The following is a 16,183-nucleotide window of genomic DNA, read 5'->3' on the forward strand; positions in this document are numbered from 1 at the left end:
CATACACTTTCCTCTCATAAGCCCATAAGACACTTACTCTTCAGGAAAAAGTTATAAACATGAATGACAACCAGAGGCACCCTGGTCCTCACCCTATCAGCACCACAGTTTTTCCAGCAGGGACAGGCCTCCAGCCCCAGCCTCACATCCTCCCTGCAGCAAAGAACAAGGCAAATTACAGCAAACAAGCCAGCAGACCCCCCAAGTAAACAAAGAAAGCACAAACTCACCAACCCCTGTTCCAAAATAGCACCCTTCTTCCACAAGCCCTGCAAGACCCCTCACAATGGGGCAGGAGAAGAGCCTAGCAACACCCCCAGCCCAGGTGCCCATGGTCAGGCCATAATGAGCCACCACACCTCAGGATACGCTCATGCTTTTGTAGCAGTTCTGTTCACTTTATTTCATAAACAGCCACTGCACACAAATAAATAACATTCTTTCATTGTGTTAGCCTAGTAAATTCACCATTAGTTGTCTTCTTTTTTTTTCAGACAAAAATTGCTTTGGAGACAAAGAACCAGGTAGGATGGAGCAGATGAGGAAGGCCTTGTGAAGGAGGCTGCAGCACTGTGCCAACTCCAGCCGCTTGTCCTGCTGCTCTCTGGTGCGGCAGAAGCAAGTTGCATACAAGCTGGATCACTGCTATGCATGCACCAAACAGCATCTGTTTTGTGCTCCTCATATTTGGCAAAAATTGCACAATCACCCCAGCAAACCAAAACCAAACCCCGATTTTGAACACAATGTTTTTCTTCAGCCATGGAGAGCAGGAGCTATAGTGTTCCTGAAAGCATGAAGACAAGCAGGAAGGTGAGAGAAGGAAGCAGTGTTTCCCCCAGTTTCTGAAAAAAGTGGGTCTAACCTGGGGAATGGAGACCCTCTGCAATTGCAATCAATAGGCCTTCTGCTATTTTTTTTCCAGTTACAGAAAAACAGTATTTTCATTTTTTACAGTTTCTAATACCTCTGCAAATGTTCCTCCGTGTTGTCTTCATTCCCCAGCATTTTGACATGGTGCTCATGTATGACAGAAAAAATGTGAAACTCCCAGTAAAGAAAGGATGAATTGCATTTACACTTTGATATAGTACAGATCTCTGTTTATTTAGACCTTATTATATTAATGTGGTGTGTGGTTCAGGCATGAGCGTGCTGTCACTGAAATCAGTGGCAAAGTTCCTGCAAAGTTCTGAGGGGACAAGGTGGTCACTTGAATAGGGAAGGTGTGGTAATTGGAAGTGGTACGATATGGAGCTAACCCCTGGTGCACACACATTAATGGGCTGATCAGGCAATGGTGATGTCTCTGGCTGCATGATCCTGAGGCTCTCGCAGAGCTTTTGAGTATAAACTGCACTGCTGCAATAGTAGATTAGATGTTAACGTGCATGATTACAAGATCTGGACCTAAACCTACTGGGCAGTGTCCCTCAACTTTCTCTTTCTAGAAATTGCCTTTTTCTATGGCCCTGCCACCTCCTCAATTCTGAAAGTAAAATTATTTGAATTCTTCTCCTTCCTTGTCTGGACTACACATTCCTAAAAGATTACTGTGGCAGTGAGCAGTTACAATGAATATCTAAAGTAAAGGATATTTTGTTACTCTTCAGTTGCAGTGAGGCTGCTGGTGAGTCTGTATTTACCCTGCATTAAGTAACCTCCAATAACATAAGCTTTTATTTCCCGCAGGGCGACGCATGCAGCTGTTACAAGGAAAGCGATAACTATTCCGCACCGAAAGGCCACGCTAAACAGCGCAGACCCCAGCGTGTTTCCATGCTTGCAGATGCATCTTTTAAAGCCCGGCCTCCAGCAGGCGCTGCCCGCCTGCCTTCCCGACCACCAGCAGCCCGCTCAGCCGCACGCAGCCGCCCCTCGGCCGTGCTCCAGCACCTCCCCGGCCCTGCATGGTGCACGCGTGCGGGCCCACGCATAATTTTTCCGTGAGCTTTTCGCGTTTCTCCTCTTCCCGCCGAGCGCTCCCCAAAAAATCCGCCTTCCCCCTCCCAAAAAAGCTCTGTGCTCCAGGTGAGGCTCGAACTCACAACCTCGGCATTGCTCGGCTTTAGTACTGCTGTATAAGTACCGCGCGCTAACCGATTGCGCCACTGGAGCCCTGACACCAACTCCTCCCGAACGCTTTATCAACCACTCGCCGGGCGCCGGCCGGGAAATGGCGCCGGGCCGCCCGCCCGCGACGCGGAATGGCCCCGCCGCGCCCCGACCCCCGGCCGCCGCCGGGCCCTCGCCGTTCCCGGCGGCGTGGGGAGGGGGCCGGCACGGCCGGGCAGGAGGCGACCGTCCCGGGAGGGCGGCGCCGTGAGGTGCGGGAGGGCGGGGAGCGGCGGCGGAGCCCGGGATGAGGCCTCCTGCCCCCTGCGGGCCCGCCGGCCGCTGGCGGCGGGGAGAGCTCGGCCCGTCCGCCGGGAGGGCCCCGGGCAGGTGGCCTGCTCCGAAAACGCTGAATTGTCAGCGACCATTGCCAAAAGACAGCCGGTGCTGATGCGTAGAACAAAGCACAGTGTATGCGTATGGTGTACGACTTGCTGAGAAACAGTTATTAGGAAAAAACACAGCCATACGTGCGTGTCTGTTGATAAGGTACACTGCCAATGTGAACTGTGCAGTCAGCTCAGTCAATTCCACTATCTCTGTGTGGCATTTAAACCCTATTTAATGCTCCAGTCCTGTTGCAGTTGACACAAGGACATACCCTTTCTATTTTTCCTGAGATCATTAAGCTGTCACCCTATTTATGTTCCTAGAACCAAGACAGCTCTGCTGGGTTACAGGCACAATTACCAGAAAGCATTCTGCTATCTACATCTCCGAAGCATGGGCAAGGTAACAAGCTCTGGACCTGTCATTACCGAGTGGATGATTGTACAGTGCCCCACAGTGCCTGGACTTCCATGGCCTCTAAACTGAAATATTTATGGCCTGGCAGCAGGGGACGGGCACTCAGCCAGTTTCAAGCAGATAGCAGCGACCTCCAACGTGAGTTCATTACCTCCTCCTCCTACCTCCTATTCATAACTGAGCAGAAACATTTGGAAACTTCTGGACGGAGACAGGATGCTTCTCGCTTGTCAAGACAGCTGTTCTGCTGCTGGTGCTATTACTGTGGGCAATTTGGAATTATTTTGGAATATGTTTCAGTAGTATACACCACTGACAGGTGAAGTATCGTGCAATTGCTGTATCTGGCTGTTGATGAAGATGATGGTGGAGAGAAGAAAATTGCCGTCAGTTCATTTCTTAGAGCAGTTTTATTTTATCACATAGATTTAGTTCCCATACCAGAAAACTGCAGCTACCTTGTTACCCTTACCAGTGCATCATTACACCAGCAAATAAAATATACTATATTACGTTTGCATCAATCTTTGTACAATTTCATCCAAACAGGTGTCCTTTCAGAGAATAAAAAATTGTCAGGAAGAATCAAAGCTGAAGCTATGATGAGTTCTTTATTGCAGCTTCAGCCTTAGACTCAGGCAAGAGGAGGACCCAGTGTTTTTGCTTTTGTTATTTACATATGGATGATAATCACTGCTGTTGTATTTCAATCAGCCCATAAAAGTAATAGTGTCAGCAATAGTAAAGATCCTAGTAAATTTTGTGGGATGTTTAGTTCTTCTATTGTGCTATGTGATCCACTTGTTTCCTGCATGTGCCCCCACCAATACTGAGGCCCTTGATACCATGTTTATAAATCAAATAGTAAAAAATTGGCCATGTGTTAGTTTGTAGGTGGGAACATAACTGTACTCATGTAGTAGGTTTGTTAACAATTTGATTTTATTTCCAACAACTACGTGGGATTTAAAAACTATAAATAATTATATAATGTTTTCATTTTAATAAAGGGTATATATATATATTTGTTTGTTCTCAAAGAATCTTTTATAGCAGAGAAAGAACAGAATTGATTAAAAAAAAAAAAAAAAAGAAAGCATGTTCAGGTGTTTGTTTTTTTGTTTGTTTTTTTCACTAACGCTTTTTCCTGCACCCACAATGTAAAAGATGGCTTATTTTTGAGGAACAGTTTTGTGCTTCAGTAGTCTTGCATAACTCTGTCAGCAAAAGCTGACGAGTCGAGAGCGTTTGCCTTCGCTACCTGAGGGAAGGATCTGAGCCGAAAGCAGATGTAGAAACCTGAGTTTCTGGAACAGACTTTGATGGATGTGAAGAGCCACAGCAAAGTGGACTAGCCAGAAAAATCCAGGTCCCCAGTCAGGTCACGAAGTGTCCATACTTACCTGAAACTCACAGAGCCTGCAACACTTGCTCTTTTCTTTGCCTCTCCAATACACTTACTTCACAGAAACAGGGTTTCATGGCCCACTACTTCCAGGCTGCACAGACCATTTCTTATCCCTCCTCAAAAGAAGCAATGTTCCCTTATACCTGCTGCACACATGGAGAGCCCATTAACTGCTTTTTTCAAAATGCACTGATTTCCGAGGGTTGCGGAAAGTACTGCTCCTGTGACCATAACCGCAGATTCCTGGTAATGGTGGATTTTATAAGTGAACTTCATTGGTGCCCTCCCTGAGTAGTTCTAGCTATATTTTTTTCCCTTCCCGCCCCCCCCCCCCCCCACACACACCTCACTGTAGCCGTAAAAATGGATTTATCAGCCTGTGACTGAGATAGTTTTCTCTGCAGGTAATAGCACCTTGTATTCTACCTAGCGGGGAAAAGAGCAGAGACTAGTGATGAGAGTAGGGGTTTGAGACAGAATAACCCTGCAGTTAAAACTTGTACATTAATATCAGCTCTATCAAGTCCAGGACCTTTTTTTTTTTTTTTTTTTTTTTTCCCTGCTGTGAATCTATACAACCTCTTGGTTTTTAGGCCTGACAAATGGAGTCCTGCTCTTCAATACCTGTTACTAACAATGAGGTAAAGCTTTACAAAACCATTGTCATTAAGAGAGTCTTCAGTTCTGGCTGGGTCACAATCCTCTCAGTGAAAGCATTTTAAATGGAAGATTGCTTTCCTTCATATCTAAATAGCATGCCATCAGCCTACAGTGCAAAAAGCACCAAAATGTTCCTGTCTGTAGGTCCAAAACCAGGCCTAATGACTTTGCTACACAGTGATGTCTCACCACAGTCATTCTGATGGTAGAAATTTAATATGCTAAATAAATAATGTTACATTTTTTATTATTATTTGTAATTGAGTGAAATAATACATACTCTGGGCTTATATCAGATAAAAGTATTGCCAATACCATTATGACTGTATAAATATAGCAGAACTGTAATCCCCATGTGGATTTTTGTATCCCAAAATGAATGGAGTTTTTTGGATCAATTATGTAAGGAGTTTAAATTAAATTGCAGAGAAGTCGTAGAGATGAAAGTAAAGCAGAGTCACCCTCACACTTACTGATAGAAGAGTCCAATATTAGTTTCAACTCACATTCTATCACTTTTCTTTTTTTCACCCATAGGAAAGTTATAATGGCACAAGCTAAAGAACTCCCGAGTTTATATCATTCCAGCATCCTGACTCATCAATCCAGAAGCTGCACAGCCCATATGCACAAGTCACGGCAGCTATACAGCTCACTTCTAAACAAATCATATGATACTCCTATACCCATGCACACTGACACACTAAGCACAGTATAGATGTAGTCAGAAGACTAAGCTATATCAAGAGCAACTGAAAAGCTCTGACATTTTGTAATGGCTTTTTTTTTTTTTTTTTCAGCCACCCATATCGTGTAGTCCAAGTTTGAAAAGAAGTGTTTATAGATTTGGTTATTAGAAGTGAAGGAGGAGGGGGAAGCAGTGATCAATTTTATTAGGAACTCCATAGACATGGAAAAGACACCAGTGAAGGAATAAAGCCTAATACGGACCAGGAATGCCTGATAATTCTCCATTTCTTTGCCTGGTAATTTGATGACAGTGTGCTGCATTTTCCCAAAGGGCATCACAGAACCACATTCAGCTCTCCAACAAGGCCTGCCACAATCCTGGCAAAGACTGAGACAAATTAAAAAAGATAATTTATGAACAACTGCTTTTGGTCTTACAAATGCAGGAGACATTTTTATTTTTGTTATTTGGCAGAAGTAGTTCCCAGTATTTTCAATCACAACCTCAATCATTCAGTCTAACAAGGTTGAAGAAAGGTGGGAAAGGGAAATAGGACTCTATTATCATGCCCGAAACATGTAGATATTTAAGTATGTATAAAAATACATTTTATCTATATTGTATACATGTAGTTAAACTTTGAGCAATGGCTCTCAAGCTGCATTTAGCTTTGAAACCTGATGTTTCTATTAAGTGCCCAAGTTTTCATAACTGTATGTAGCAAGGCAGTTTCTGTACAGAGAAAGTTTCTTTACTGCAGCTGATGCGGTAAAGAGAAGGAAGCAACCTCCTGTGGGCAGTAGGAGTCTCAAATGAAAATAATTTTTTTAAAAAACACTGGTCAATTATTAGCTAAGCTGCTGGAGCAGGAGCACTCTTTGCAAAGTGACCTTTGGCTGATGGACCTGTCCCCTTTGACACTTCATCCTGAAGACACCTCTTCTACCAACCAATCCCTGAACTGGGGGGATGGAGTCAGATGTAGCTTGCTCACAGAGCAAGCATTATGCAAACTTCATCTTCCTCAGAAGTTTCATAGCTGGTGGACCATGGAGCTTCTGGTAAATGTCAGAAAATGGATAGAAGAAAACAAGGCAGCCTTTTTACCTCCTGTGTGCAATAAACTTATGTGAGTAAATGAAGGTGGTTTTTTTTGTTTGTTTGTTTTAAATGTTGTTCTTAGATATATAAATATTCTTAGCTACCAGAGGAAACTGCTAAAATGCATACATGGTAAAGACCAGTAAGGAACCGTAGTTCCTCTCAGGCTACAGCCAGTCATACCGCAGTTTTGAAGGACAGGAACTAACTGAAATCTTTTTGTGGTAACTCTGCAGAAGCTGTGAAGACCAGTTTCAATATGTCTGCCCCAATTCAAAGTCTCTTGTAGGCAATTAGGCTGCTAAGGGTCTTTGTGTCATGCCCTTTGACAATAACCTCATAGAAATCTGAGGAGATGGCATTGCATCCATGGACTGTAAGATTTAGCAAATAGATTCATGCTGCCATCTTACAACCTGGAACAGCTGCTAGAGCTGCTAAGGGTCATTCCAGTATTGCAGAGGAGCTGAATCTGCAGGAGCAATCAAAACTGACAGAGCATATCACATGAAGATAAGGAGAATCAATGGGGAGCAGGGCTGAAAGAGCAGGTTTCCAGGGCATTTCTGAGCTGTCAGGGCAGGGCAGGATGCTCTGAACACAGCATGAGGCTGAAAAAGCAACATTGCGGGGCACTGACTGACAACTTGGAGCTATGAACTGTATCCTGAATAATTATACAGCTAATATAAGAAAAAAGTGCGGGTATTATGCAGGTTTACGGTATGCATATTGCCAGTGTCAAAGTCCATGAACAAGTTCCAGTGTAAGTGGTCCAACGTGTGGCACATTCTAGTTGTGTTACCAAGGATTTCTTTTATCAGTGAACTTGAGGACAATACATGTAGTCCCACATTGCCTCTATATGAAGGTTTTCATAAGAAAGGATAATGTACGAGAAATTATAGAAGACTGAGTTTTATGAAGAACATAAAAAGCAGGTGTTCTTGCTCTTCTATATTTATTTTTCTTGCATTTGAATTTTAACAACTACAATAGCAAAGAATGTGCCTGTTGCCCCTGCCCTGAACTGCTACCTCTAATCAAAAGCTGATTGGGCACTACTGTAGCAGTGGCAGCGATACTAATTTCCATTCAAAGCTGCAAGAGTTTGCTTTTCAAAGTAATAGTTGCAAGACAAAAATAAGGTAAGAGGTACACCCTTAGCAAGATGTCTCTGTTGAATCTACAGTTCTAAATGAGAAATTATGAAACTTGAGTCACTGCAATAGTTTCACAGTGGGAAAGAGAAGAAAGTGTCTTTTTACAAGTGCTTTCATTTCTTTCATTTTGAGAATGGATTTAGGAAGCATAAAAGCATAGCTATTTCTGAAGCTTACCAATGACAGTGGTAAAGCTTTAGTATTTTAGAGTATGTGAAATATTCATTTTTTCATTCTTCATCAGTAAAATTAACCTTTTTGTTATTACTGCACTACTCTGCACAGCCTATCAGCAGCTCTGTGTAATTCTGAAGTAACTCTGGAATATGAGGTCTATCAAAGGTCAGAAAGTTACACGTATCCCTAAATACTTGATGTTGATGAATCTCCCCCATAAACACTGTAAAAAGCTAGAGTGAAACAAAGAACATTTTTTCATGATAAAGTTTGCATAGATTAAAAAATAAATAAATAAATAAATTTCTCCATTGAATCTTCAGCCTGTGGAGGAGGAGAGAAAAGCCATGTACTATATAGATACTGAGTTTCTCACCACCTGCTCCTAGTGATATCTACATTTTTTCAGGATTTTCCAAAAAAGCTTTAGGCAATTTTCCAAGATGTGACTAATAGATTTCCAAGATTGTTTTCAAAGGCTTTGATACTTTATATGCTGAGTGCAGATGTATAAAGAAATCTTCTCACTGCCTTCTACACTGCAAGAAGGCAAACACTTAAAAAAAATAAAAGTAACTTAAGATCCTAAGTTTCAAAAGAGAAATAAAGGTTAAAATATAGGTCTTACTGTGTATCAGTAAGACTTCCCATCTCTAAATTTGTTACAGCTTTCAGACTTTCATTCAGTTATGTTCCATACAATTGTGATGATCAAAGGTTTTAAGTATCTGTATGGCATTTCAAAACAAAACCTCAGTTCCTGAATCATCATCTGCTTAGAGTTTTACCAGAGTCAAGAAAACAATGTGATGTAAGAGCTACAACTTAATTATATATATTTTAATTACACTGTCTTGCAAGCTTAAATACTTTTTAACCTCAAGGAGCAATTAGTGCAAAATCAGAACGCTTGGGATAGCTGATTTTTACAGGGTTGCTAAGGCACTTTTAAAGCTTTTCTTTGAGTTCAGAATGTGATACTGTAAGGAGGTAAGGAGACCTCATTACAGTCATGGAGTATCTCATTCTTTGTGGTCTTGAGACATTTTCAAAAGGTTGCCTGCTGGTCACATTTTCTTTATGTGATTAAGAAGAAAAATATAAGAGTATGTAAAACTTAATAGACCATTGATTAGCAGCTCATTCTAAAAATAATGCAATCAAGTAATTTCCACACCACTGTAACCTTTATGATACTGAAACTGCATTAACTGTCTCCCAGACGGTCTTAGCTGAACCTGCTTTTCTTTCTTATGATTTGTCTTATTTCAATGCAATTATATTAACTTGACAACTTTATTTAGCAGTGTGGACAAACAAACCTCTTTGAATTCCTACTTGTATTTGATAGTTAGAAGTTTTTGATAGTACCATTGTATAATTCTTAATCAAAGCAAGAATTAACCCATTGTTGCCAGTTTATTATGCAAAATCAAATCCATAGGGTACCAGAATTAATGTTAGATTTACCAAATAGTTCAACAAAAAGTTAAGAAACAATGGTTTAGAGAGCAATAGCTTCCCTTTTAATTATTGAACTAATAAAATCAATCAGTTGAATCAAATACAATGGGTTTCTGTAAAAATTATTTAATCTTTAAAGTAGGCTACAAGATGCACATAGATCATGTTTCTCTTATTCTTCAGGACTAATTTGAATTTATTTCATGAATGATTAGCTATGTTGTTACTGCTTTGGTCTTCCTACCCTCCTCTAGTAGAAGGGTTCATTAATACAGAAGTATTTCAGCATGTCCTTGAAAACAAGTATTAAATCTGCCTGATAGTCAGTTCTGATTTCAGTTCCTTATTTTAAGATACTGGCATGATGCCAGGAGCTGTAATGCGTACAAGTTCCTATAGTGAGAATAGTAAATTTAAGTATTGTAATCTAATTTAATTCTTTAGATTTTAAGTTGATCAAGGAATGGTGTGTCACAACAGTTATTTCTGCTTTACTAATTCGTACTGTGGTGTTCTTTATAATTTATCTTCTCTTCAAAGTAAGTATGATATAAGTACCAGATCAAATAAATACATTCAGTAATTCAGAATAGTTTAGTTTCTCTCAATTAAGGCTTATGAAGTGCTGACACAGAGGCATGTATTTCTTTCCTGAATTGTAGGGGAGCATAGTCCTGCTGGTTCTGTATTACTAGGATCTCCAGTTAGCTCAAGTACTTCCTCATTGAAAAGTAGAGGTCAACATCCTTCAGCTCACACGTCAAAGAGAGCTTATGAATAAATTTTGAATCACAGTTAACAATTCTGGTTTATATTGTTTTTTTCCCCACACAAAGGAAATAGAAAACTGCTACCTTACCTCTTTATTAAGATACGCGCAGTGATAGATAATTGGAGTTCTATCTATTCTTTGTGACAGCTGAGAAAAGAGCTCGCTGAGGCTCTTACAAGGGACAGAATTAAGATAAAGGACCTGAATCTCTTTTTTCTGAATCAACCACAACCACAAAGAAACCATTGTAATGTTGTTCCACCTCAGCAAAACTGATATAAATAGAAGAGAAATTAGCTCATAATTCCTACCATCAGAATAGAATCTCTAGTAATTCTGCCCCTGGGAACCAAGCATGATTTTACCTTTATTAAGCTTAAAAGGAGATTTACCTTTATCCTGAATTAATCATTGAGAGGGCATTTTTCCTGTCTTTCCTGTCTCTTACATATCATTCTTTGTCTTTGCAGTTCAAAGCTCTTTCCACTGTTGGTAAGTACCTTTGTTCTTTTTTCACAGCTAGAGGAACCAAAACACCAGGAGGGAAGTAGATGGCCTCAGGTCATCCAGCAGGCCAGTGGCAGAGCAGGAAGATGCATCTAGGTCTTTTCTCTCATTCTTGTTGCTACTTGTCACTTGCTATTGTTTCATTGCCTCACTGTAGTCAAAGCATCACAAAAGTAAAAAATAAAAATAAAAATCCATGAAATAAGGGACACCATGTATTGAGGTAGCTTTAAATTGTCACTTTTCTTTTCTAGGCATCGACATCAATTGAATGTGATGTTTGTTGGAGGACCAAATGAAAGGAAGGATTATCATATTGAAGAAGGAGAAGAGGTAACCTATAGGTTGTTGTAATTGATCTGTATGGTTAGAATGCAGCTACATTTGAAGCTACAGATTAGCAATGCCAGGCTCAGTGGCATTGTACTCACTAGATCTATTCAAAGTCTTACACAGAATTATGCACCTGAACCATAATTTCTTTTTAAAAAAACTAAAATTTAAACTAAAATAGATCTTTGAAATCAGATCTATTTTGCTATAGTTCATTTTCAACAGAAAACTAGAGAAAGTACTTTTACACATCAAAATGTGTCATGTCAACATTTTGGAATGACACTTTAGAAAGGTAAGGATATTTTTAAGTGATATTTTGTTACAGATTATCAGTTTTTATTTCAAAAGTAATTTTGAAATTCAGAAATCAATATTATTTTCAGAAAAAAAAAATATATATAATTTCAAGCCAGTAGACTTTGTGAAAGATATCAGCATTTTCTACTTTCATTCATATTTTGAAGGATAAATAATGTCCTACAGAATATCCTCTTTTCTGAAATAAAGAGATCTGGGGATTCTAACTGTTGTCAAGTTGAATATGAGCCAGCAGTGTGTCCTCTGGCAACCAGGAGAACCAACCATACCCTGGCGTGCATCAGGCACAGCACTGCCAGCCAGTCCAGGGAAGGGATTGTCCCGCTCTGCTCTGTGCTGGTGTGGCCTCACCTCAAGTACTATTTGCACTTTGGGCCCCACAATGCTAGAAGGACATAAAACTGTTAGAGAGCATCCAAAGGAGGGCTGTAAAGATGGTGAAGGGTCTGGAGGGGAAGACGCATGAGGAGCGGCTGAGGCCCCTGGGTTTGTTCAGCCCAGAGTAGAGCAGGCTGAGGGGAGGCCTCATGGCAGCCTGCAGCTCCCTCACGGGGGGAGCGGAGGGGCAGGCGCTGAGCTCTCCTCTCTGGGGACAGCGACAGGACCCGAGGGAACGGCATGGAGCTGGGACAGGGGAGGGTCAGGCTGGGGGTTAGGGAAAGGGTCTGCACCCAGAGGGTGCTCGGGCACTGGGACAGGCTCCGCAGGGCAGTGGTCACAGCACCAAGCTGCCGGAGTTCAAGAACTATTTCGACAAAGCTCTCAGACAAAGCTCTGGGTGTACCCATGAGTTGGTTTCCATGATCCTTGTGGGTTCTTTCCAGCTCAGGATATCCAATGGTTCTATGAGAATAGAATCTCTCCATACATGTATTTTTCAAATCAGTCCCCTTCTCTGCATACCTTCTGTATCAAAACAAAGCCATGCAACTCAAAGCTTTGAGTAATGAGAAGCTGTTAGGCCAAGTATAGAATATCGGAAGAAAAGGTGGAAACCTATCAAAATTGTAACGTGAGTCTTACAGCCTGCCCTCAGCTGTGGGCACAGCCATGGCTGATAAGGTACCAGGCTACCCATCACATTCAGGATATCCCTTTTTGTCAGCTGCACCGTGTTGGCAGGTCCCTCAGGGTGGGAAGCAGGGAGGACAGACCTCAGGGCAGTGCAGTACGAAGCAGTTGTCACTGACCAGAAGAATTTACCATCTAGCACGTATTTGACAAGGAAATTCCAGAGATACTTAGTTGGGGAAAACAAAGTGTGGTTTTGTCAACATGATTGCATCCTTGGGAGAGGATTAACCACATCTGTAGCATGACTGCTCAGAAAGCACTGAAAAGAATATCACATCTATACGGCATGTTTTTAAGCGTTATATGTTAGATTAACAAAGTGAATTTTGTCAGTGACATTAAGTTTCTACCAAGCATAAAATGAAGGCAGATATGGAAGTGAATGAGTCCAAATTATTTTTTCCTGCAACTTAACAAAATTGTTCTTATATAATTAATTTATTTTCTTGCTCTGAAGAACATCCAAGATGTATATACTAAGAGCAAAACAGAGAAAAAAAAAAAAAAAAAGCTGAGGTTTAACTGGAATAACAGTCTGCACTGAAGCTGAAGTACTAAATATCACAGAATCACAGACTGGTTTGTGTTGAAAGGGACCTTAAAGATCACCTAGTTCCAACCTCCCTCCTACGGATAGGGATACCTTCCAACTATGAAGTATATAAATACAATATATTTATTTTTTTTATGATCTTGCATCTCCCTGCATCTCTCAGTTTATGCTAGATTGTTCTTGGTCCCTGAGCAGTTCCTATCCTGTTGCATTTTAAAAAATTGTCTTTTTTTCTTCCCATAAAACAAACGTCAGATGAATATCATTTACATCATTTTTTTGTTGTTGCTGTTTTCACGATGCTCATACATTTGCACCTTCTAGTGATCTAATGAATCCTTTAAATCTATGTTTTTCATTTAAAAATTGTGAGAGAGTTTCCTAGTAAAAGGGCATATTCGTAAATAGGGATTGGGATTAAAAAACAAAACAAACGAGAAAAAAAAGAAAAACCCCAAACATTCAAAACAGGTCCTTTATAGTTCTGAGTGATAATTTGAAACCCAAAATAGAGGCATACTGTTAACCAAATCATGAATGCAAAAACTCACAGTCCTTTTCGCAAATGTAGCTGATACTGTTCTACTAGTATTCTGATACCCACAAAAAAAATGGTTTAGAAAGGAAAGTTAACTTTAGGATTGTTTGTATTTGTTCAGACATGATTTTGTGCCTGTTATTAGTCACAGCTTATATTGTGTCCTATGGCACATGTGCTGTCAGCCCATAGTTCACAGCAGGAAGCAGCTCACACGCAGAGATGAGGGTTTAGGAGCATCCTCCTCGTCCTAAACTGTTCCCTGCTGGCACCTTTAGTGTGCAGCTGTATCAGGAAAATCTGTTCTGATGGCTAATTATGAGAAGGTCTGGAGATTTGATTTGGAATCTACATCCATGGAGACTAAAACAGTGCCCAGTTTCACAATTTTTTTTCCTGCTTAGCAGGGGGTTCCTAAATATGTAGCTTGATACCTTGCTCCTTCCTAATTTTCCACACACTACTTATTTGCCAGCCTTCTGCAGAAAAGTACTGTCTCAAACCCAGGACATTGTTTTCTATCAGACAGATTTTATAAATGGCAAAATTAAGCTGCACCTTACAAGAGATAAGCTATTTGCATTCTTTGGCTTGAATTTATCACTATGTCATAGTCATTCTTTTTCCTGTATTTGCTTTAGGACATACATCTTCTGTTAAAACAGCAAAATGCTGTGAGAAAACATTTGTATTGCTACACAGACAAAACTTTCTTAATATGCACTAAATAGATTGTGCTATATATACATATCTAGTTTTGTAATTTTTTATACAAACCCTTCATGAAGTACTGATGAAAAGCTTGTATAGAAGGATTGTGTGGCAGTCCTGACAATGCTCAGTGCCTTATGGCTGAGGGTCATAGCTGTTTTTCAGATCCCAGACATAACTTGGTTTCTTTAACTTTTCATCATACAATAGCATTTGTGACGTGAAGAGTTAAGTTGTTCACACAGCTCACAAAATTCACGGTGTATTTACTGCATTTTTGCTTACTTGCAAAGCCTGAGTAGGGGAAAAGCTATTCTTTTATCTTATTCACCTTATTTCTGCGAAGTTATATGATAAGTGAAAGCTGAAGGGAACTGTTTGCTTCAAAGGACATTAATGACACATAAAAACCATGATCATAACAAAGCTTAACTATAGTAAAATCAGTTTCAGATTTTATTTATTGCACAGTGTGGGCTGCTTTGGGGGAAGGTGAGATATGCTAAATCTAGGATCAGAAAAGTAGTTAGGCTCCCATCTCTTTACCCATTTCAGTCCACCACTTAAACGTAACAAATCTCCAATAGCTGCCTTTAATTTCATAACAATTCATATTCTCCTCACACCTGATGTTGAGTCTACATATAACAGCGCAGTTCCATGCAGCGAAATTCAAATCAGCCTTTCATCTACCACCTGCAACACATTTGCATTGGCACAATACTGCACTTGGTGTTAAAAGCCCTGCTTTTCATTGTGGCATGAGTGCCTGAAGTTTCTGCTCTTGGCATCTAGGTTGTTTCCCATGTATGCAGCCAGCTACAAACTGATGCAGCCCCAGGTCAGAGTCCTAACACTGCACTCCTGCAGAGGATTTTCAGAACAGAAACCCTCTCTCCTCTGATCAGCTTGGCCAATCCCTTCAGCTTCGTATAGCATATTTACACTTTCTGTTTGGGATACAGTTGTTGTGCTCTGAAAAGCGATAAAGATTTCAAGTCATATCTGTCACAGCTCGTCTGCATTTCCTAGCCTGAGCTTCAATTTCTCTTTTTCTCCCCCTCACATACACACCACAAGTAGGATTTGGCTCCAGTTTCCGACAAATCTGCTTAAATGAAGCCTGACCCCTTCTTCTAGCTTATGCTGCTCTCCAGGCAGCATGCTTTGGAGAAACTCCCCTAGCAACTTCATTCTCCCTTTAGATTGTATGGGGATACTGGATGCCTAAGGAGAGAGGAAAGTGGCTAGGACGATCGTTCCAGTAGGTGGTATTGCAGTGCTTATCTCCCGAGTTAAACTGAGAACATGAGTCTCAGCAGAACAAGCAAGATCTTTTTGCTCCTTATATTTTAAAAACACATTTATCTGATGAAAACTCTGAATATTTTAATAAGAAACAAAGCTCATATTAGAAAGCAATAAGAGTGATGATCCCTTTGCATCAGAAAGAGATTGTGTCTTCAGAAATATGTTTACTGCATAAAATTGTTAGGATGAGTCTTGGCTAGTATTCATGTTTCACAGGTGACATGTAAATGAGCAGAGAAAAAAAAACAAACAGTTTGCTCTGCCTTCCAGACTTCTGATGGCTGAAAAGCCTTGTGATGAGTAAGGGAGAAAATTGTTTTTCTGTGCTCATGTAGATCAGTCACTGCTGAAGTCTGGAGAACACCCAGACTTTACTCCCACATCAGAATTTGATTTGCTCTTCATATTAATTTAGTACTTAACAATCTGACGTGCAATGCAAACCAGGATACGCCAAGTCAGAACCTCATCCCAGACGTGGCTAAGCAATCCTAAATTCCACTTTCAAAATCAGCGATCAAAGTATAGTGCGAACTG

The 16,183-nt window shown here is 40.6% G+C and overlaps 1 protein-coding gene, 1 long non-coding RNA gene and 1 other non-coding gene across 3 annotated transcripts in view; 2 read left to right on the top strand and 1 right to left on the bottom strand.

The window, feature by feature from the left end:
- The first annotated feature begins 495 nt into the window (after positions 1–495).
- LOC140002148 (uncharacterized) lies at positions 496–3,886 on the top strand. The gene is made up of 2 exons (XR_011808248.1): positions 496–813; positions 1,693–3,886. It is a non-coding gene; the product is annotated as an uncharacterized lncRNA (long non-coding RNA).
- Positions 2,024–2,118, bottom strand: TRNAI-UAU (transfer RNA isoleucine (anticodon UAU)). The gene is made up of 2 exons: positions 2,081–2,118; positions 2,024–2,059 (listed from the first exon to the last, which is right to left on the bottom strand). It is a non-coding gene; the product is annotated as a tRNA-Ile (tRNA).
- A 2,684-nt stretch (positions 3,887–6,570) lies between the features above and the next one.
- HAAO (3-hydroxyanthranilate 3,4-dioxygenase) overlaps positions 6,571–16,183 on the top strand; it is a 33,797-nt gene continuing 24,184 nt past the window's right edge. The window contains exons 1-2 of the mRNA XM_005015290.6: positions 6,571–6,750; positions 11,060–11,138. Coding sequence (XP_005015347.1) covers positions 6,671–6,750; positions 11,060–11,138 — 159 coding nt within the window. The 5' untranslated portion in view covers positions 6,571–6,670. The remainder of the gene's footprint in view (positions 6,751–11,059; positions 11,139–16,183) is intronic.

This window comes from Anas platyrhynchos, chromosome 3 (assembly GCF_047663525.1).
Source record: "Anas platyrhynchos isolate ZD024472 breed Pekin duck chromosome 3, IASCAAS_PekinDuck_T2T, whole genome shotgun sequence".
In the NCBI taxonomy this organism is placed as follows: domain Eukaryota; kingdom Metazoa; phylum Chordata; class Aves; order Anseriformes; family Anatidae; genus Anas; species Anas platyrhynchos.